At 41.8% G+C, this 23,845-nt stretch overlaps 1 protein-coding gene across 16 annotated transcripts in view; it reads right to left on the bottom strand.

Annotated features, from left to right (window-relative positions):
- The window catches only part of FREM1 (FRAS1 related extracellular matrix 1), a 166,124-nt gene that overhangs the window by 79,307 nt on the left and 62,972 nt on the right, over positions 1 to 23,845 (bottom strand). For 15 of the 16 annotated variants that reach the window (XR_009251695.1, XM_058695316.1, XM_058695318.1 and 12 more), the window contains 6 exons: positions 21,732 to 21,899; positions 16,446 to 16,654; positions 13,459 to 13,552; positions 10,073 to 10,325; positions 4,879 to 5,073; positions 3,601 to 3,786 (listed from right to left, as the gene is read on the bottom strand). Coding sequence is in view for 15 of the 16 variants with exons in the window: in XM_058695316.1 (XP_058551299.1) it covers positions 3,601 to 3,786; positions 4,879 to 5,073; positions 10,073 to 10,325; positions 13,459 to 13,552; positions 16,446 to 16,654; positions 21,732 to 21,899 (1,105 nt within the window). In the remaining variant the exon portion in view is untranslated. The remainder of the gene's footprint in view (positions 1 to 3,600; positions 3,787 to 4,878; positions 5,074 to 10,072; positions 10,326 to 13,458; positions 13,553 to 16,445; positions 16,655 to 21,731; positions 21,900 to 23,845) is intronic. The other variant, XM_058695312.1, reaches the window with a different exon arrangement.

The raw sequence follows: 23,845 nt of genomic DNA, 5'->3' as shown, positions 1-23,845 counted from the left end.
CTGTGAGATCATGACATGAGCTGAAATCCACTGAGCCACCCAGGCACCCCTTAGTAAAATCTTGAGAAATTTCTACATGTAATATCACATAATCTGCAAAAAGAGACAATTTTACTTCTTCCTTCTTACTTGGATACCTTTTATTTCCTTTTCTTGTCTCATTATCCTGGCTAGGACTTTCAGTACTATGTTGACTAAGAATGATAAGAGTGGGCATACTTGTTTTTGTCCTCATCTTGGAAGCAAAGCTTTTAACCGTTTAGAGTATGCTGCCACTTGTGAATTTGTCATATATGACCTTTATTACATTGGGGTATATACCTTCTATACCAAATTTGTTGATAGTTTTTATCATAAATATTGTTGAATTTTGTCAAATGCTTTTTCTGTATCTATAGAGATGATCATAGACTTTTAGTCTATCAATTTGGTGTATCACATTTATTGATTTACATATGCTGACCATCCTTGCATCCCAGGTAGAATTCCCACTTGATCACGGTGTACAATCCTTTTAATGTACCATTGAATTCAGTTTGTTAATATTTTCTGATGAATTTTTGCATCTACATTCTTCAGGGATTGGTCTATGGTTTTCTTACAGTATCCTTACCTGGCTTTGGTATCAGGGTAATGCTGGTCTTATAAAATGAGTTGGGGAGTTTTTCCTCATATTCAATGTTTTGCAAGAGTGCGGGAAGAAATAGTGTTAATTCTTCTTTAAAAGTTCGATAGAACCTGCAAAAACATCTGGTCCTGGTCTTTTCTTTCTCAGGAGGTTTTGGATTACTGATTAAATCTCCTTACTTATTATAGGTCTATTCAGGGTTTCTAGTTTGTCATGACTGAGATTTGGTAAGTTGCATGTTTCTAGGAATTTATCCATTTCTCTCAGATTGTCTAATTTGTGGATGTATGGTTGTTCCTAGCAGCCTCTTCTGATCCTCTGTATAACTGTGGTATCAGTTGTAATATCTCTTCTTTCATTTCAAATTTTGAGTCCTCTCTTTTTCAGGGCAAGTCTAGGTAAAGATTTGCCAATTTTGTTTATCTTTTTAAAAGACCATATCCTAGTTTCATTAATGTATTGTTTCTAGTGTTTTTCTGGTCTCGATTTCATTTATTTCTACTATCTCCTTCTATCTCCTTCTTTGCTATCTCCTTCTTTTTGCTAAGTGGGCTTCTTTTTTTTTTTTTAATTTTTTTTTTTTAACATTTATTTATTTTTGAGACAGAGAGACAGAGCATGAACGGGGGAGGGGCAGAGAGAGAGGGAGACACAGAATCGGAAGCAGGCTCCAGGCTCTGGGCCATCAGCCCAGAGCCCGACGCGGGGCTTGAACTCACGGACCGCGAGATCGTGACCTGAGCCGAAGTCGAACGCTCAACCGACTGAGCCACCCAGGCGCCCCTTGCTAATTGGGCTTCTTTTGTTCTTGTTTTTCTAGTTCCATGAGTTATAAAGTTATGTTGTTTATTTGAGATAATGTTTTAATGTAGGCCCTATCACTATAAATTTTCTTCTTTGCACTGCTTTCGCTGCATCTCATATATTCTGGTATGTTGTGTTTCCATTGTTGTTTGTTTCAAGATTTTTTAAATTTCTTTTTCTTCCAGTTGTATTGAAAATAATTGACATACATCACTGTATAAATTTAAGGTGTAGAGCATGATGGTTTGATTTACATATATTGTGAAATGATTACCTCAATAGGCTCAGCGAACATTCATCTCTTCATATAGATACAGTTTTAACAGAAAGAAAGAAAAAGGGGCACCTGGCTGGCTCAGTTGGTAGAGTATGAGACTCTTGATCTTGGGGTTGTAAGTTCGAGCCCCACTTGGGGTGTAGAGATTACTTAAAAATAAAATCCTTAAAAAAAAGAGAGAAAAGAAAGGAAAAAAATATTCCTTGTGATGAGAAATCCTAGGATTTTTTACTTTTACTTTTTCTGAAGGTTATTTATGTATTTATTTTGAGACAGACAGAAAGAGCACAAATGGGGGAGGGGCAGAGAGAGAGGGAGGGAGAGAGAGAAAAAAAAATCCCAAGCAGATTCAATCAGTGCTCAGAGCCCGTCATGGGGCTTGAGCTCACAAAACCGTAAGATCACAAGCTGAGTTGCAATCAGGAGTCAGATGTGTAACTGACCGAGCCAAACAGACACCCCAGGATTTTTTTTAAAATTTCATCCTTGAACCATTGGTTGTTCGGGAGTGTCTTAATTTACACTTATTTGTGAATTTTCTAGTTTTCCTCCTATTACTGATTTAAATTTCATACCATTGTGGTCAGAAAAGATACTTGGTATGACTTCAGTCTTTCAAAGTTGTCTAAGAGTTGTTTTGTGACACATCGGGTGATAGAATATACTGTGTATGTCTATTGGGTTCATTTGCTCTAATGTACAGTTTAAGTCCACTGTGTCCTTGTTGATTTTTCATCCAGGTCATCTATCCATTGTTGAAAGTGGAGGACTTCAGTACCCAAGTATTCTTACTGTATTGTTGTCATTACTTCCTTCAGATCTGTTAGTATTTGCTCAGTATATTTAGGTGCTCCAACGTTGTATGCATATAAATTTATAATTGTTCTATTCTCCTGATGAATTTACCCTATTATCATTTTACAGTGACCTTCTTTGTCTCTTGCTACAGTTTGGATTAAAGTCTATTTTATCTGTTGTAAGTACCCCTGCTGTCTTTTGGTTTCCATTTGCATGGGATATCCTTGTTCATCCCTTCATTTTGAGCCTATATGTGTCCTTGAAGCTGAACTTAGCCTCTTGCAAGCGGCATGTATTGGGTCTTGTTTTTTTTCTATCCATTCAGTCACTCTATTAATGTTTTTGTTTTCGTTGTTATTGTCTGAAATACAAGAGCTATTTAAATATCTGAGATACGGGGCGCCTGGGTGGCTCGGTCGGTTAAGCGTCCGACTTCGGCTCAGGTCATGATCTCATGGTCCGTGGGTTCGAGCCCCGCGTCGGGCTCTGTGCTGACAGCTCAGAGCCTGGAGCCTGTTTCAGATTCTGTGTCTCCCTCTCTCTGTGACCCTCCCCCGTTCATGCTCTGTCTCTCTCTGTCTCCAAAATAAATAAACGTTAAAAAAAAATATTTAAATATCTGAGATACATTCCGTTTTCAGAATTAAAGTCCTCACCTTCAACATCTCAGGCTCACTCTCTCTCTCTGTTACACCCATGATACGTGTCCTGATCGTTTCTGCCATTGTCTTTTAAAAGTGCTAAAAGATTAGGAGAATGAGACCTGTGAGCTCCACCAGATTTATGATATCACAGTATTCTGGGTTGCTATGAAGGTCTTTTAAAACATTCCTTCTTCAGTATTTATTCTTATAGTTTTCCTATGTGACATTTCCACTTACTTTGAAGTAAACTCCCATACATAAGGAAATTCAAAACAGAAAATTAAGATAAAAACAATAATTTTCAAAAATATCAGCTATAATAATAATTCCTTGAACGTATACAGTGCTCTGAACAATGGTGAAGTCCTTACGCAGTCATTAAGCATGATTTGGCGAGTCAGATACATAGACATAGGCAAGTGACTGCTAGCCACAAAGCCATGACTTACCTATGCTTATGCCCATATTGCTTTTTTCAAAACCTGCAGAAGGAAGAGTGTTTTCAAGGTAGCCGAACTGGGGAAGAGAAACCAAAACAACTTCCAAGTCATCCGCTGCAGTGTCGGGGTCAGTGGCGGACAAATGGTTAATGGTAATGGCTGCTGAGAAACCCTCATCTACAATGAACATGGTACCTGCATACAAATAATAACACAATTATGACTTAGTGTGAAATCCCCTAATCAGAATAGTGAAGACAAAAGGGAATGATTGTAATTCCAATTCAGAGAAGCCTCCCATGTGCAAATACGCTTCCATGGGAGATGTTCATTTCCTCTGGCATAATTTCTCCTTACAGTGAAAATATTCAGGGGTAATGGGTGGAATTTAATTTGACTTATGGAATTATATTTTTTTCTTGTACAAGCAAGCCAGACAATAATGGAAAGACAGCAGAAATACTAAATGCTCTAGTACAGCCCTTTAGTCATTCTCAAGGAACTCTGATTTCCCTTGTGTGTCTATAGAAGTGACAAATGAAAATAAGAATTGCCAAACTGTTTTAATGATAAGCCACTAAATGTAGTTTATGTACTCTTCAAGATCAGTTGGTACCTCTGTTTGTCAGAGCGTTAATTGCCTGCAAGCTATTATGAATTACTCATAACGAACATTTTTTCCATGCCTTGGTGCTTAATTATTCTGCAGGGATAAAGCTTCCTTTCCAGAACATTGCTTGGGAGATAGTTTGCAAATTACAATAACATCCATACATATGCTCGTATTTTTTTTCTAAGCAACAGAACATATACATAATGTCTATGAAGCGATGACTTTCTAAAAAGCAAATAAGGTTAAATGTATATAAATGGTCTCTCTGGTATTTTCATTCTGTTCTAATAGAAATTATTATGGAGAAAATAAATTACTCTCTCTCCAGCAGACAAATGATATTTCCCCATGTGAAATAAAGCCAGAATATTTGAGGATTCCAATGTTGTCCTGATCCCATAACACACACACACACACACACACACACACACACACTCACAAACATACTTGCACTCTCTCTCCACACAGAATTACCTAAATTTTGAAACAAATAAATTCCTTTGCCCTGCAATCTTTTATACGCTTTGAGTTTTCCACAGATTTGCATTGAGGCAATTATCATAGGCAATTCTGTAGTTTATTTTAACTATAATTCAAGTGCATAGTATTTCACTAAACCACAGTTATGACACTAGGTGAGATGTTAGAACTTTAATAGAAGAAAACATTGTCACCTATTGCAATTGAAGGTGATTGGTTGTCCACTGGGTGTACTGTGATGTTGAGGTCATACACTGGAAAGGACTCATGAACAGGAACAGATGGATGAGGCCCATTGTAGCAACAGCCATTCACATAAGGACCAGCTTCTCCATCCGAAACCACCAATGTAATGGTATCATAACAAGGCACCAGGCCAATCTCACCACCTGGAAAACACACCGTCGCTGAAACCTGACTTTGTAAAAAACACAGAATACTAAGATGAAATCGACCTACACCTCTTCCACAAGCATAGAATGGCAAAGAAAGGAGCTTATGTGGCTACAATATAAAACCCAATTTTATCACTAGGAAATTAAATAGTCGTGAAAATAATGAAAAAATGCTTGCCCATCTGTTGCCTCTAGTGAAATCTCTGCCAGCCCTCTATCACCATATGGAGGGGCAAAAAGGGGCTCACAAGGGTCTGACCATTCACAAAGGAACATGGGAGAGGCACAAAGCTTGACTAGGGAAGGTTTCATTCTTCCTTCATAAGTGTTTAGTGATAGGACCCACCTCAGGGAGAGTAGAAGGCACCCCCGTCCTTCCAAGTGCATTGTCTTCCCATTTACATTAACTACATTAAGTGAACACACATCACCCACACCGCAGTTATGAGAAACAGAAGCCGGGAAGGCGAAATAGAAAGATAATCCACATTTTTGTCGTTTTAGTATTGTCCCCATTATGCTAACAAAATAGCAACGTGACATGGCATAGAAATGGCATTTATTTTTGTTTCCCTTTCACTCTTTAGGGCTTATGCTCATGGGATTTAAAATGGCCCCAACTTGGGGCACCTGGGTGTCTCAGTTGATTAAGCATCTGACTCTGGATTTTGGCTCAGGTCATGATCTCATGGTCATGGGCACTGGGCGTGGAGCCTGCTTAAGAGTCTCTCTTTCCCTCTCCTTCTGCCCCTCCCCTGCTCACGTGTGTGCATGCTCTCTCTCTCTCAATAAAAAATTAGTAAAAATTGAAAGGTGAACAAAATGGCCCCCAACGTAAGCAGTGGGAGAAAGAAGGAAAAAAACGTCAGGATTTGATAGTTTATCAGTAAACCAGCCAATGTGCTCTTGGGTTACTAACTAACAGCACGAAGATAGAAGCACTCACTATCCAGGGGACAGAAAAGTTCTGCAGAAGTGCTTTTGGTAATTCTCATGCTTCACACTGAAAGTGCCATGAGGGACGCAAACGTTGGAAGTTTTAATGAGACCGGCACACAAAAGATCAGGGACATCGTCTATTTTCATAAGACACATTGGTCAATTTTACACAATACTGTGCTTGGCATTATTCTACCTGCTTAAAATAATGAAAGGAAAATCAAGAGATGATATTATTGAGCCACCAAATGATTAAAGGATGAGACAGCTAGGCTTAGAAGAAAAAACAGAGTTGAAGTTGAGAGAATTAGAATTAAATAATCAGCTTTAACTTTAGAAGCGGCAAAAATTAAGATGCCTCTCATATATTCATATTTATAAAAACATAAATGGGCATAAAGCTTATTTATTCTTCATTCACTTGATAAATATATATTTAGTGACTCGTATCTGATAATTAGTAGGCTGGGTGCTCCAGCAGAGAATCAGGCAGACATTTGGAAAACGTCAGGCAGTTCAAAAGAATGTCAAATGTCAAAAGACCTTTTGTGGGTCAGGCACTGACACAATCTAATGGTAGAGAAAGAAATGGCAAGAAAAGTCAGGGAAGTTTTTCCAGATGGCTCTGCTGGCTTTATACCACGCATTAAATGATAATTACTTTACCAGGCAGATGAGGCAAAGAATTGAGATGGGGGAATGAGAACCTGCAGGAAGAGAAGTGGAAAAAATCGTTCTAGGAAGAGTAGAGAGCTTAAAAAAAAAAAAAAAAAAAGGAAACATGGTACCTTCCATAACTGTAATTTCGATATAGTGGAAGCTTAGGTACATTTACAGAAAAGCTGAAAAAGCAGGCTGAGAATCGAGGCACAAAAAAGTCTACAACATGGATGGACAAGTCTCTACTTTGAATGGAGTACAGTCTAAGGACAGGATGTATACTTCAAACTGTTAACTGTGGCATTATTCAAAAAAACATTTTAAGTCCATTTATTCATTTTGAGAAAGAGAGAAATATGCACAAGTGAGGGAGAGGCAGAGAGAAGGAGACACAGAATCCCAAGAAGGCTCTCTACCACCAGCGCAGAACCCCATGCGGGGCTTGAGCTCACAAACCATGACCTGAGCAGAGATCAAGAGCCGGATGCTTAACTGACTGCACCACCCAGGCAGCCCTAAAAAAATTTTTTTAAAGACTTCATGTTTGATGTTGGGAGAATAGTAAATTAATCATGTAATTTTACATCATAAGATATTATTCAATTACTAAGACTTGCATTTACAATAACTTTATAACATTTAATAAATATTTTAATAAACATGTTAGCTGATAAGCTCAATGAAAAATGTAATCGATAAAACTACACACACATGATTGCAACTATGTTAAAAATTATGATTGGAAAAAAGAAAACAAAGTACTGAAATGTTAACAGTGATCATCTCTGAGAGGTAAAGAGCAGATTTTTCAAAACTTCATTATGCTTTTCCATACTTTCCAAGTTTTTTGAAATGAGCATGTAGTATTATTTTTATACTCATGGAGAGCAAATAATATTGATGACAAGATTATCTTCAGGTGGCCTTTATAATCAACATATAGAGGCAAGCACAGAACACAGAAATTTCAGGTCCTGTAGCCTTTCCCACGCAATGCTAAATTACTACCAGTTGAATAATTGGCTGAACATTACAAAGAAACATGATTCAAATAATCAACCATCTTTTGAATTGGCAGTATTTCTCCTAATTTAGTAATATAACCCCAATACAACAACAAAAAACATCTTTAGTAATTTGCCTAGTGTTCTAGTAGGTCTCACGAAAAAAATTAGTTCACAGTCCCTTACATGGCCATCATACCAGAAGAGATTTATAAATACGTAAACTGTTGTTCAGCACTTAGAGCAAGGCACTGGCAGAGAAGACAGATTCATAGCACCCCTCATTTATGTATGCATGAGCCTGCCATAAATGTTAAAATTACGTGAAACTCAATAGACGTTGGGCTTTGGCCCCTTTTCTGCCCATCTATATGAGATCTATTGGGGAAATCAAAATGAAGCTGTGGACTCTTGAGAGACATCGAACATGTGAACTATGTTCCCCAGGACAAGGATATGACCAGTGAAACCCTTCCCAAGACTAAACACACTTAAGAAGATAAGGAAAGGAGTGCCAGGTAGCTCAGTCTGTTAAGCCCCTGACTCTGGTTCAGGTCATGATCTCATGGTTTGTGGGTTTGAGCCCTGTGTCGGGCTCCGTGCTGACAGCTCAGAGCCTGGAGCTTGCTTTGGATTCTGTGTCTCCCTCTCTCTCTGCCTTTCCCCTGCTTGTACTCTGTCTCTCTCTCTCTCTCTCTCTCTCTCTCTCTCTCTCTCGCTTTCCCAAAGATAAATGAACATTAAAAAAAGAAGAAGATAAGGAGATACCATTTTTTAAAAAGATGTCTGGGGGCTCCTGGATGGCGAAGCATCTGATTTTGGCTCATGTCATGATCTCACGGTTCAGGAGTTCGAGCCCCTCATCAGACTCTTTGCTGGCAACTCAAAGCCTGGAGCCTGCTTCGGATTCTGTCTCCCTCTCTCTCTGCCTCTGCCCTGCTCACGCCCTGTCTCTCACTCTCTCTCTCCCCAGAATAAATAAAACATTAAAAATTTTTTAAAAATATTATTTCACAATATTCCCCCACTTCCAAATTAATCCTTACCTATCTCAATCCCCCCACCCCAAGTTCCCACTCCCACGCGTTGCTTGTATTCCCCATGTTCTTTCAAATAAGAGAATGATCTGAATCCTGATACCTCTTATTCCCTCCACCACTCATCTGGCCTTATCTACCCATCATGCTTCCCCATGGAATCCACAGATGAGAGGGGCGTATGGATGAGTACACATGAAATTGTAGCAGAGTGCGATAAAAGGTAACCAGAAGAAATATGCAGTATTATTACTGAGGAGGTGCCCTCAACCCAGAGATCAGAAGACATGCTAGGGGCAACGACTAATGAGGTACCGATATGTGACACTATTATCTTTGCATGTGAGTGGGTCTGTCTATCTATTTAAATCAAAAGTCCTTCACAGCTGAGTCTGGATTTTACTCCTTTGTAGCCCAAAATGCCTAGCACCATGCCTTGCAGATAGCAGCCACTGAATTCCTAGTTTCTCCATTTGAACATTGTACAGGAGGAACAAATGCTACCTGGGTAACAATATAATGTGATGCCGGAAATGAAAGCACGAGGCTAATAAACAAGCATTTATCACATCGCTAATTTGGGTCCATCACTCTGTAGTGCTGTGGGTGTCACACAAAGCGTAAGATATCACCTTGGCTTTTCAGGAATTCAAAAGGCAGACAAGTTACTTCTTAGGAGCTAGCTGGTGATCGAGTAAACTTTTAAAATTAATAATATAATTTTCTTAGGGAGCTTCCTTCAGGCATTTCTGTTATGATTTATGGGTCCCAAAGATGTGATGGTCAAATAAAATCTTCTACAGATGGACCAAAGAGGGAATGCGGACAACGCCAGGGTGAATTGAAGGTCTGTTGGAAGCATCAAGAACAAAGCAGCAATAATACAGGCTCCTCCTCCACTCTTTGAAATTGATCATATAACTGAGATCAGAAATCCTTCTAAATATGGTGACTCTACTTTAAAAAAAAAATGGGATACGAGCTGCTCTTACTGCTGCTTCTTTTTAAATTTCTTTTTTAACGTTTATTCATTTTTGAGAGACAGAGCATGAGCAGGGAAAGGGCAGAGAGAGGGAGACCCAGAATCTGAAGAAGGCTCCAGGCTCCGAGCTGTCAGCACAGAGTCCAACACGGGTCTTGAACTCACGAACTGTGAGATCACGACCTGAGCCGAAGTCGGACGCTCAACCGACTGAGCCACCCAGGCGCACCTGCTTCTGCTGCTGCTTCTTTTTTAATGAGAGCAAGCACGGAGACTATAAGGCTATCAGAGCCCCTGGCAAGGAGTGGCATTAAGACTCCATTCAGTTGTTGCATCCCCCCAGTCACACTGGTCACCGTGCGGTCACTCACCCGTGTGTTTGTATGTCACAGCCCCCGAGATGACATCTCCCTGAGAGAACTGATCCACTGCGACTTCAGCTTTCCTCACCAGCCCGTGCTGAGGTGCTCGGGCGATCACAAACATCAGTCTCGAGTCATCACCGTCCACATCAGTAGCAGAAATGTGTTCAGAGGTGATGACCACCTCTTCGCCTTCTGAGCAATGCATCATGGGGATGAGGTCAGCCTTGAGGAGTGGTGGCTCATCATTTACAGGGAATACCTAGGGGGAAACAACGCACGTTTTCAAGAAAAAGGCGGCAATGACAAATTGCCCAGCCGGCAAACCATAGTTCATAGTCGGAATGACAGGCATTTTCGATCTTTCAGACACACGAAACAATAGCCACGGAATTTGGCCAAGCAGCCTGTGTCTTTTCCCCATATGAACCATCTTGCAAGAAATGGCCAACACGGGAGACATTTTAGGTAGGAATGGAAGAGTACGGTTATGGTTTGGGACTCAAAGCTCTCATTTGTCTCCAGACAGACAAAATATAAATGTAATACACAGCAGTCTTCACTAAAGTCCCTATCCTCTTTTGTTAAATTCACACATATTCTAGAGGAAATTTGGTCCTTGTGGTCTGATGCATTTACACTTACCACATCAAAGTTATTTATATTTCAAATTATGTGGCGATTACAAAGCTTTCCTCCACCAACAACTCCCTGCCACCCAGGAAGTTTCCCTAAACTTACAATAAGCAGCAGCTGCATTTCGAACATTTTGAGTTAACTCTGAAACTCCATAACCATTAAATCAATCCCAGGATTCAACTAGACAAAACGTTTTTCTCTCATCATCGTGAACAACAACCTCCAAGTCGAAAGGAAAGAAGAACAATGTGGGATCACTCTGGCTCTCTGAATCTAACAGGATGATGCAGACACTCTAAAAGGCAAGCCTTTTAAATCACAACGAAGGACACCCTGCCTCAAAGTTCACAGTCACAACTTGGTGTGTGCAGTGCACATTTAGTTATCAAGTCCAGCCTGTCGATACTTGTCAAAGCCACATTTCCTCCTCCCCTTCTTTCCACCAGGGTGATCTTTTTTAAACGTGGCTTTCATCACTCTGGTTTCTCTTCGGATTGTAAATCTCTCTCCTTTTAAAATGTGGCTTTCAGGGCTCCCGGGTGGCCCAGTCCGTTAAACGTCCAGCTCTTGGTTTTGGCTCAGATCATGATCTCGTGGTTTGTGGGTTCGAGCCCCGCGTCGGGCCCTGCACTGACAGTGCAGAGCCTGCCTCGGATTCTCTCTCTCTCCCTCTCTCTTCTCTCCTGCTCGTGCTCTCTCTTTCTCTCAAAATAAATAAACAATAAATACATAAATTAAAATGTGGTTTTCATCAGGTCCCCTTATAGGGACCTTCAATGGCATCCTAGCACTGCTCCTAGGATGCCTTAGGCCTCGTTTCATGCACGAGGGTGCCTTTGCTCCCATCGTTGGTCTTTGCATCATCTCTGCATGCTCTCTCTGCCCCGTGATTTGGTAGGCTCTGCCCCAGTGCTTTGCTTGGCTACCCTGTCCTTCAGGGTGCATGTGGCTTCTTCAGGGAAAACTTCTTGAACAACCCAGATTCACTGAGAGACTTCCACCATTTACTCTCTTTCAGCATCCCATTTATTTGTAGAATACATCCAGTTTTTAACTAATTAATTATTTCTGTGATAATCGTTAATGTCTGCCTTCATCCCCTGCCTATAAACTCTAACAGTCCAGAGACATTCTTTGCCATGTTCATCATCATACCCCAAGCATCTAGCATAGGAACTGGCACATAGAGGGTACTTGGGTTTTTTTTTTTAATGTTTATTTATGTTAGAGAGAGACCGACAGAGCATGAATGGGAGAGGGGCAGAGAGAGAGGGAGACACAGAATCGGAAGCAGGCTCCAGGCTCCGAGCTGTCAGCCCAGAGCCGGATGCGGGGCTCAAACTCATGAGCCGTGAGATCATGACCTGAGCCGAAGCTTATCAGGAAACAATATCTTTGTTCAAGTTCTCTGAGTGGATTCATTAAAGACCTTTTTTATTATTGTTCTTGACTTGATCTGATGAATGTCACCAATATATCCATGATGACCACCTGACAAAATATAAAATAGCCCTGGCTTTCAAATGGATAATAAAGCCCAAAGGCAACAGAATTTAAAACATTCTTCCTGGACAGAAAATAATCACCCATAATTGTCCAAAAATGACCTGTACTTCTGATTGGCTTCCACAAGCCATGGGCTTTTGTCCAAAACGTAGCAATAAAACAGACTATTTACACAGTCACATGAATGATTTGGGGCAAGTCATGGAAACTTCTTGAACCTAAGTTTCCTTGCCTATAAAATGAAGATAATTCCCTCTCTGTCTACTTCTTTAAAATACTGGAGGTGCGCCTGGGTGGCTCAGTCGGTTAAGCGTCCGACTTCAGCTCAGGTCACGATCTCGCGGTCCGTGAGTTCGAGCCCCGCGTCGGGCTCTGGGCTGATGGCTCAGAGCCTGGAGCCTGCTTCCGATTCTGTGTCTCCCTCTCTCTCTGCCCCTCCCCCGTTCATGCTCTGTCTCTCTCTGTCTCAAAAATAAATAAGACCTTAAAAAAAATTAAAATACTGGATGGATGTAATCATTCTTAATTACTAACTGTAAAAATAGCTGACAAACACATTGTTACCACTAATAATAATTTCATATCACAACGATCTGACAAAATTCAAACAGAAATAGAATTTGGTAGATAAAAGTAATGAAGAACGTAATTCTTTCTCTAGACCTTCCTTTGTCACTAACTATAAATTCCTATAAATCATATGGGTTTTGCTGTGGACTTAAGTGGTCCATCAACAGAGAAATTCAGGGGTTCCCATTAACCTTTATGCGCAGATTTTTCATAATTTGTCAAAAGGGGAAAAATAATTATTTCAAACAGATGTGAGAAAGGAGTATATTGTACAGGAATTCACAAAGAGGCACCACACAAATGAAGACATGATTTCTTCCATTCGAGAAGGAAAAAGCCAGTGACACTAGCCTAACCTGGATAGGTGCTATATAAATATTTCTGAGTGTTAAAGCTCAAAAATGTTAGAATCAGTTTATACACAGAATGAATTGGTTTTTAAATTAAGTATCTGGATTTGAGGTCAGAACGGTTCAATCTTTAAACGGATTGGAAAGAGAAAGCAGTATGCCCATCTCACCAATATAACTTTGCTGTCTCTTGCCTATTACCTTCAGACATTAGCTGGTACCCCCTTGCTCTGGAGTCCACATGTTTCAAGTTCTATCAGGAACTCTTCAGAGGCTTCCAAACTGGATGTTTTATTCCCATATGAACCAGGGAGGAAACTTTCTACCCACCTCAACACGTAGAACAAAGTCTGCTGAATTCGTGCCATCTGTGACCTCCAAGAATATATCATCCTGAAGTATCTCAGATCCATCATGTCGATACCTGTGGGGATGATATTTGCCACTAGCCCCTCAAGGCCACCGTGACAGTAGGAGACGCCTGACACAAGAGCTCGTCCATGGCTTTTGCCACACAGTCAATAAATAACAAAAAACAAAGCATAATCATGAAGTCACATACTCAACTACTCAAGGGTCCCTGAATGCAAAAGTTGCATATATGTGGTATATGCATTCATCATTTGCCCCCAAATCAAAACGCAGCCCTCCAAGTTGCCACCATGGCAATGGGAACCATCTGGTGTAGTTCTGCTTACTTACCTGAAACAAGGCTGGAGCCATGGGCATTACTGAGACAGCAGTAGACAGGTAAAAGCGGGACACTGTGTGGATTTTGATGATCCCTTTCCTCCCCTATTCTTTCTGCCTGTGCTTTCGATCTGTTCAGCTCTTCTCTAAAACTCTGATCTATGAATTACTTATTGCCTCTCTCCTGCCATTTACCCTTTTCTACTTAATAGCTCTCTTCCATTTAACCTATAAAGATTTTCGAATCTCTCTAGACTTAAAAATATTTTTAGGGGTCTAGACGTGGCCCTACTTTTCTTTAATTCTCAGTCAAGTTTTGTAACAGAATCGTCTAATTCAAGACTTTCCATTTACTCTGCAGCCATTGTAGTGACACCGCAAGTATCTATTACTTACTTATTACCACAAGTTCTAAACAGCTATCGAATTGAGCCACATTTTTAGCTTTCCAGTGATTTGTTCAAGATAGGAAACAAGTCTTAGGAAATGAAATTAAAAGTTGCATAAAACAGTAAATCGAACATTTATAACATTTACATATGAAAAAAAAAATCCCAGGACTAAAAGATATTTAACTCAGGACTAGTCTCACCCATACACTGGCGAGGGGCTCAGGTTGGGGATTCTATTCTAATGGTGAAGAAGGCCCACCTCCCGCCCTCGGTATCCCTTCCACACCCTGTCTCCTACGCTCCCCGATAATTTCAACAAAAATAGATATGTGAAAACGTACTAATCTTATCTTACCATGCCTAAACCCAGGGCCAGGTAGATCTAGGAGCGCACATCCAAAGGCATGGCGGTGGAGTCAAACAAAACTTCTTTCAAAATCAGACTCCTCCATATACTAGCTCAGTGACCTCAACCTCTTTCTGCCTTAGTTTCTTCAACTATAATATGAGAATACAGCCATCTACCTTATCAGGCTTTATTGCTGTGAAGATTAAATAGGAAAAAAACATAATCGCCAAGTCTATTACATGTGCTGCAAATATTAGTACTTTTTTTCCTATCCATCACGCATTCCCTAGTAAGAATTACCTAAGCAGAGGTCTTGTTCTAACATTTAGCTAAGAACTGAGATGTCTAAAAAAGGGAAATTTCAATGAGGATAAGAGTGAGTAGTGGAAAGAGGTCGGGATATTGGAGGCTGTGAATACACAATTTAACTAAACTAAACTTCAGATAAAAGTTGATCTTCCTTTGCACAAATCCTAGCTCCTAGCAACTTCCAAGTGTGAAATTATGCATTTGATGCCTAATACCCTCTAAAAGGTCAAAATTCCCATTTACAACTTGAACTTATAAGTGATAAGTCAACTCGTATGTCAGTCTACCTGACCCTTGCTTTTCAGTGTCTTGCATTATTTTACAAAGAAGGCATTTTTACCAAACTTTGTAGGAAAGTTTCTTACAAAACTGCATTAGGTAGAAAAAATGAAAGACCTCAAGGGGCAAGGAACTGCTGTAGGACCGTAAGGAATGAACCACTCTAATTTATCCAAAGGACACAAAAATGCTGGTTCAAAGGGGCACATGCACCCCAATGTTTACAGCAGCGCTATTGACAATAGCCAAAGTATGGAAAGAGCCCAAATATCCACTGACTGATGAATGGATAAAGACGTGTACAATGGAATATTACTTGGCAATCAAAAAGAATGAAATCTTGCCAATCGCAACTACGTGCATGGAACTAGAGTGTGTCATGCTAAGTGAAATAAGTCAGTCAGAGAAAGGCAAATATCACACGATTTCACTAACATGTGGAATTTAAGCAACAAAACAGACAAACATAGGGGAAGGGAAGCAAAAATCAGATAAGAACAGAGAGAGAGAGAGACAAACCGTAAGAGACTCTTAAATACAGAGAACAAACTGAGGGTTGTTGGCAGGGTGTTGGGTGGGCGGGATGGGCTACATGGGTGATGGGCATTAAGGAGGGCACCTGTTGGGATGAACACTGGGTGTTATATGTAAGTGATGAATCACCAAATTCTACTCCTGAAACCATTATTACATTGTATGTTAACTAACTTGGATTTAAACAAAAAATGAATAAATTCAAAACAAGAAAGAAAGAAAGACACGAGCTGCTCTATCCCTAACTGTCAGAGACCCAAGGACCACTCCATGCCCTGCCTCCCTGGTGTATCCCACATATTTGACTGCAATGAAATAAAAATTTACACTAAAGATACTGATCAACAGAATTCTATCCCAGAGTTTCCAGTTTTATGAAACTGACACTCCTTAAAGCCAAGTTCAACTATGTAGTTTGGCCATATAGATTATTTCCGTCTATACTCATCCAGTTTGGCTATCACCTCTTGTGATATGTACGGTTGCAGCAAATTTAATATTCATGGTAACTAATTTCTGTGTCTCAAATATCCATAAAGTCATTCCCACCGGTACAGCAAGCCAGATGGAAAGAAAATGTCTGGAGGGAAATTAAAATTTGTCATTTCTCATTTTCAACTGACCCTTGAAAGTATTCACTGGCATGCTGGTACCCCACCCCCCACAAAAAATTAGAAAACTTCTTCCTCTTACTCTGCCTCACAACAGATCCAGATGAAGGGCAAAGCATGTAAAGAAAAAAAAAATCCAGGAAATGTTCTAACCTAACTTTTAAGGCATGGAGTTCTCCCCAAGAAAATGTGCCTCCTGGGTTTAAAGGAAATCCATCCAACTCCACCCTTCCATGCTGAGGCAGTCTCTGTAGGGAGAGGTAGATGTTGTCCAGTTGGGTATCCACATCAGAAACCAGAATGTTCTCTGTGCTGATGACGCAGTGACCTCCCTCCGCCACTCTCAGGGGGTTGGTAAATACCTAAAACGAAGGAAGAAAACATTCGAAGCCTTGTTCCATGAGATAGCCCTGAAGACAGAGCTCATTAAATAAATAGAAAACTTCCAGTACCACCTTCACAGGTCGATTAATTTTTTCAAGAATGTGGTAGGGCCGGGGGCAGGGGCAGGGGTGCCTGGGTGGCTCAGTCCATTGAGAATCCGACTTCAGCTCAGGTCTTGATCTCGCGGTCTCTGGGTCCCAGCTCCTGTCAGGCTCTGTGCTGACAGCTGGAGCTTGCTTAGGATTCTGTGTCCCCCCAGCCCCGCCCCTCCCCAACTAACGCTCTGTCTCTGTCTTTCAAAAAATGAATAAACATTAAAAAAAATTAAAAAAAAAGAATGTGGTAAAGGGGACAAGGTCATAGCTAAACATACTGGATGAAAACTATTTTTTACCAATTTTTTCCAATTCTAAGCACTGATATAGACAAAGAAGCAAGGCAGATTCATAAACCTGAAACTGTCTACATTTCATTTACCTCGGTCCCTAAAGAGTGGAAGCAGCAATCAAATTGGTTACTGTTGGTGGTACTAAATGGAGAAAATAATAATATACATCACCAAATCCACACCCACCATTGCTGGATCTATCTATATATATCTATATATATGTATCTATATCTATATCCATATCTATCTATATCCATATCTATCTATATCCATATCTATCTATATATATCTATATCGATATATATATCTATATATCCCATGCTTCTTTTTTTTTTTTAACTAAAACGATGGTTTTAATGGGAACCAGAGGTATGGTTACAATTACATAGTCCGACACAAAAAACCCGTGAGTGATCAGGAGTTGGAAGGTTACAAAATAATGAGGGTAACACTGGGTACAAGAAGAAAAGCTGTTGCAGAACCTCAGGAGCCACGCTAATACGGCCTCTCCCTGCGATCCTGTCTGTGCTCACCCCTGGAGTCCATCTTGCCAGGGCCAAAGCCACCTCTGTCCCCACCACCCCGGCCCCCTCGGAAGCCCTCATGGTCCCCACCTGGGCCTCGGTAGCTGCCCCGATCATAGCCTCCTCTGCCACCATGACGATCGTCTCCATAGTTACCCCCCATATGAGCGGTATATATATATACATATATACATACATATATATACACATACACACACACACACACACACATATATATATATACACATACACATATATATACCTTTATCTAGAAAATGAACAACAATTCTATCAAATTCCCCTAGAGAAAAGAATTTGTCTCCTTTTCACCCTAAAAACTCTTAAAGACTTCGGAAATTGGTTAGAGTTCTTAAGTGTCAGTGGTAACGAGTATTTTAGAGACAGAAGTAGAGCAGGAAATTGAAGATTAGAAATTGAAGATTCCACAAGAAATATATTTGTACTAACATTAGACAAATAATTAAGCCAGAAAGATAACTTTTGATGATAGAAAAAGCTACTGTTCAATTCACAACTCACTCAAAAGCAAAAAGCAAGTTAGGGGCACCTGGGTGGCTCAGTCAGTTAAGTGTCTGACTTTGGCTCAGGTCATGATCTCACAGTTTGTGAGTTCAAGCCCCGTGTCAGACTCTGTGCTGTCAGCTCAGAGCCTGGAGCCTGTTTCGGGTTCTGCGTCTTCCTCTCTCTCTGCCACTCCCATGCTTGTTCTCTGTTTCTCTCTCAAGAATAAATACACATTAAATTTTTTTTTTTTAAGTAAAAAGCAAGTTAGAAAGGCTTGGAATGTTTTATTACCTCATTGGTACTTGGCAAGAAGTGTTCTATGGTCAAATAAGTCTCAAAAACAGTCAAGGTCAATCTTCACCTTGGAGATTTATAAGGCACATAAGCATATTCAATGTTCTGAGATCCCGCAGTAGGAAAATAGGTGAATCTTTTTTAACCCATCATTCTCCCAAATTTACATTATTCATGGAGGTAAAAGCAAGCAGATAGAGTTGGGGCACCAAGTCAAGGGCTCTGACGGTCCCCTGCAGAAGGTCTGAGCTGAGTGCCCCACCCATGTGAGGATACAGTGTTCTCCAAGGAAACAGCCACTCTCTTCAGAGCAGCTGCTGCTCTCTGAAAGGAGAATGTTGCTGAAGAAAAAGTTGGTAAAGGGAGCAGTGGGGGCTGGGGGGATGGGCAGAGGAAACGGAAGTGAGCAAGAAGTCACGGCCTCCACTCGGCCTCCACTCGGAGCCCTGCTCTATCCCTATGCCCAGCAGGCACAGCTGTCCCAAGGCAGCCCCCTGGATCCTGTAAGTTAGAGACCAACCATCCTGAGATAGCTGCCTCCTATTCTTCAATACACTACTGCCGCCAGGAAAGGAAAACGTCCAACAAGAGACTTTTCTCCCTACAACCACTCACCCCCATCCTTCCCACATGCCATACTTCCATGTGGTCGAAACTACGTTTTTACTGTTTGTAGGAGAAAGAAATAAAGGGAGTTCTTATTAAAAGAGGAATATTGGGGCACCTGAGTGGCTCAGTCAGTTAAGTGTCTGACTCTTGATCTCAGCTCAGGTCTTGATGGTGGGTTCAAGCCCCGCACTGGGCTCCACACTGAGTGTGGAGCCTACTTAAAGATAGATAGATAGATAGATAGATAGATAGATAGATAGATAGATAGATAGAAGAAAGGAAGGAAGGAAGGAAGGAAGGAAGGAAGGAAGGAAGGAAGGAAGGAAGGAAGGAAGGAAGAGAGGAGGAAAGAGGAATATTATTTTTGAAACAAGGTCCATGCCTGCCAGCCTCAATGATTCCTGAGTTGTATCAGTTAATTCCCCAAGATGCTAATGTTTCCAGGGATATACTTCCCTACACTATATGGTTTTAAAATATATATGTATTTTAGGGCAACTTTCAAAAAAGTAAAAGCATAAGGCTAATTTGCCCAAACTCATTCATCACTAATGTTTCAGTCTCTGCCGAAACCCAGTGCTGAGGTTTTGGGGTCTTCTCATCAGCATCATATTAAGATCCCCTCGTGGTTATCATTCAACCCAGCTCTCTGTGGTATTTTCACCACTCGTGTGACTGGTTTCACTGGAGCTATTCTTTTAATTTTATTTCTGATAGTCTCAGTTCTCTAAGGGACTGTTTCACTTGCCCCATACACTATAGAAAAAAGACAGAAGCCACTAGGCCACGTTAGTTATGAGGATAACTATTCCATCTACCTTCAAATGAGGGAAGTAACTGTTCACTTCACTGTTTTCAGTTTTCTCCACAGATCATTCTTCTCTAGCAAGAGGTTTGGATTGCTTTGCATAAAACACCATTTCCCTCCCCAATTGTTTTAGAAAAAGCTTTGGCTTCTTAAATGCTGGGCTATTTCAGGCATGTATCTCATACACAGGAAAGAAAGGTGTGAATAAAATCTAATCAGATTACCAGACATTCAAAACTATTTTCTTCACGGGGAATGTGATGCGGTCCCTGACAGGGAAGGGATCAAAGAATATAGTTCAGATTCTTTTGCCTTTTGTGTGAGCTCTGTGGTGCATCTTCTACCAAAAACTGCAAGTTCAGAGGCCTGAGGGGTCAGGCCAGCGATGTAAATGAGTGTACTGAGCTGGGTGGGGCCTCTGGAGACTGGAGACCAGGCCCTGTCCAACTGCTGACTGGGGATAAGTGAGTTCACTATTCCTCGAATTTCCAAATTTTCAAGAGAAGCCAGAAATCTAGAGTCGGTATGAAACTTCCTGATGTTTAAATTTGGTCAACTCATTAATTAAAAGTATGGTTTGGATCTATCAGAACAGTTCTGGGGGTTGGGTAAGCCCCTTGGTCCCTCACCGTGAGACCTCTGCCCCCCAACTTGGGGCAGATGTAGAGATGGTGAGGAGGCTCATGGGTACCTGGAAGGTGACGTTTTTCCTTAGGCATGAAACATGTACAGGTTCTCGTCCATTTTGGTTCCTAATGATTCGGTAATCCTACTTTGTCTTTCACTTTGGAGGGGAAAATGAGCCCAAGAAGAGCCACACTAATTAAGTCTAGCCCTCTGATGGGGTTTGGAACAAACGTTCAGCATTTTTTTTTTTTGTAATTTTTTTTAACGTTTACTTATTTTTGAGACAGAGAGAGACAGAGCATGAACGGGGGAGGGTCAGAGAGAGGGAGACACAGAATCGGAAACAGGCTCCAGGCTCTGAGCCGTCAGCACCGAGCCCGACACAGGGCTCGAACTCACGGACCGCGAGATCGTGACCTGAGCCGAAGTCGGATGCTCAACCGACTGAGCCCCCCAGGCGCCCCACAAACGTTCAGTATTAAGTCCAGCCTCGCAGATAAGATGCACAAGGTGGAATCCCCTTTGTAGTTCAGTTTCAACGAGAGACACAAGTGCTTGCACGGTTACGTCAACACTGGGGTGGGGGCAGGAGAGAATGGAAGAACGCATCTTAATTCATTTGCAAAATTAAAAGGCTTATTTAGATTAGCACGCATATAGTTGGCCCGCAGTGAGAGCAAATAAGCCCTTCTGGCCACTGAGAGACCCACAACTTAATCCCCTTCCCTGATCAACATGTGAAACTCCACGGAAAGGAAAGGAAATGAAAAGGGTTTTGATAAAGCTTTAAAAATAATGCCAAATTCAGCAACTGGAAGAATCTCACCTTTTAGAAAGTCTCGTGGGAGGTGAAAGACTCCCTTCCCCATGCTTTTTTTTTTTTTTTTTTCCTCCACGGTAGCTGAAAAATTTTAAGTTCTATAAAATAGGGGCGCCTGGGTGGCTCAGCGGGTGAAGCGTCCGATGCTTCGGCTCAGGTCATGATCTCACAGTTCGTGAGTTCAGGCCCCATGTCGGGCTCTGTGCTGACAGCTCGGAGCCTGGAGGCTGCTTGGGATTCTATGTCTCTCTCTCTCTCTCTCTCTCTGCCTCTTCCCCACTCGCGTTCTCTCTCTCCCCCTCTCTCTCTCAAAAAATAAATAAATATTTTAAAACATTGTTTTAAAGTTCTATAAAATAACCCAAAGGAAAGTTATCATTTCCAGTAAGTCTTCAAGGCTTTCCCCTCTTTCATTAGGTCTTTCTTCCTTTTCATCTTTCATATCAGATATCGTACCTACCTCAGGGACTTGGTTATCCACTGGAAGAACCGTGATGTTAAAGCAGATCCCATGCAAAGCGCCCCCGTGCTGGTTACTGACAGAAAATGCAAACTGGACGTGTCCCGGATGGAGGCCTCTATCTTGCAGGGGTGGCATGTAGGCCACTTTCATGTAGTTCACAGCATGCTGCAAGGCAAATTGAGAAGGACATGTGGGTGCCCAGCGGCAAGAATCAGAGACTTTCAGAGAGCTAGGTCTTCAAAAACCCTCGTGTGGGGGCGCCTGGGTGGCGCAGTCGGTTAAGCGTCCGACTTCAGCCAGGTCACGATCTCGCGGTCCGTGAGTTCGAGCCCCGCGTCGGGCTCTGGGCTGATGGCTCAGAGCCTGGAGCCTGTTTCCGATTCTGTGTCTCCCTCTCTCTGACCCTCCCCCGTTCATGCTCTGTCTCTCTCTGTCCCAAAAATAAATAAAAAACGTTGAAAAAAAATTAAAAAAAAAAAACATCGTGTGGACGTCAACAATTGCAAATGCCAACATCATCAATTTGAAGATTCCAAAAAGCTCTATTTTATAGATCACATTTTCTAAAACCAGGAGGGAAAGGAACAAAGAAACTAAGGAAATATATCGAGTGCTTGAAGCCATCCAACTCTATAAAAGAAAGAAAGCTCTGGGGCGCCTGGGGGGCTCAGTCGGTTGAGCGGCCGACTTCGGCTCAGGTCATGATCTCGCGGTCCGTGCGTTCGAGGCCCGCGTCGGGCTCTGGGCTGACGGCTCGGAGCCTGGAGCCTGCTTCGGATTCTGTGTCTCCCTCCCTCTCTGTCCCTCCCCCGCTCACGCTCTGTCTCTCTCAGAAATAAACATTAAAAATTTTAAAAAAGAAAGGAAGAAAGCAAGCTCTAATTTCAAGGCAGCTCCACCATCAATTAGCTGTGTGATATTGGTCCAGTTACTTAAACTTGCAAGGCCTCTGTTTCCTTATCACCAAAATCAAATAATAATAGTACCTAGCACATGGGGTTTACATACTCATCTGCAACCTCCAACTGCAGTGAGATAAGGCAGAATTAGCTCTAAGGACGGGGGTAGCTGCTGCCTGTCGGAAACCAAGCTCTCCAACCAGCCTGATGGCAGGGCCCCGGGCCCCGGGCGGTGGACGGATCGGCACTGCATGGCGGCCCACAGAAAGTGAAGCTTCTCGTACTCCTGCTTTTATGTAATTTGGCCTTAGCGTTGGTCAGGGCAGCCCCCCTCCCAGTGAAAGCACCTGGGGATTTGTCAGTTGGGGAATTGCCCACGACAGCCCCCCCCCCCGCCCCGGGTAAAGAACCACTGGGGAAAGAAAGAAGATTCTGCAAGGAAATCATGCAGCCCTACATCCAGCCCTTGCCACCCCCTATAAAGACTCCTCTCCCTAAAGGAAGGACGGCCCCATATATTTCCCAGCCAAGGAGGGGGACAAACGGGTTCGAAATCCCCACTCTGGCAACAAAGGAATGTATCTACGGATACCAGTTACTCCAACCCCTAGGCCCATTTGGCCCCCAGGAGGCATTCCAGATGATAACTGGACCTGGTGGGTTAAGGTACAGAACGGTTCGTTAGTTCCTAGGTATACATTGTCTCTCTGGGAGCGCATAAGGCGTGGGTTCCCAGGGCCCTCTTGGCTCCCTCCCGGCACCCCAGACCAAAGCGAATACTTTTGTTCCTTGTACCGCAAATGGTTCAAAGGAACAATTAAGAAGTCACGTCCCTGTAAACGTTCCCCTTGAGGTGTTGAAAGCTAGATGACCTTGAAAGGGCAGGAGGGAACGTTACAAGAAAATAACTATGTTGTTCCTTAATGGGTGATTACACAAAGGAACATCTTTAGAATCAGGTAATGCCAGAAAACATAGATGACACACATTATAAGGAAATTGCTACAGATACCATATGGTTTCACTCTTATGTGGATCCTGAGAAACTTAACAGAAACCCATGGGGGAGGGGAAGAAAAAAAAAAAAAAAGAGGTTAGAGTGGGAAAGAGCCAAAGCATAAGAGACTGTTAAAAACTGAGAACAAACTGAGGGTTGATGGGGGGTGGGAGTGAGGGGAGGGTGGGTGATGGGTATCGAGGAGGGCACCTTTT

This window comes from Neofelis nebulosa, chromosome 12 (assembly GCF_028018385.1).
Source record: "Neofelis nebulosa isolate mNeoNeb1 chromosome 12, mNeoNeb1.pri, whole genome shotgun sequence".
Lineage (NCBI taxonomy): Eukaryota > Metazoa > Chordata > Mammalia > Carnivora > Felidae > Neofelis > Neofelis nebulosa.
Note: the sequence above shows the minus strand (reverse complement) of the source record. Positions and strands in the feature narration are given on the sequence as shown.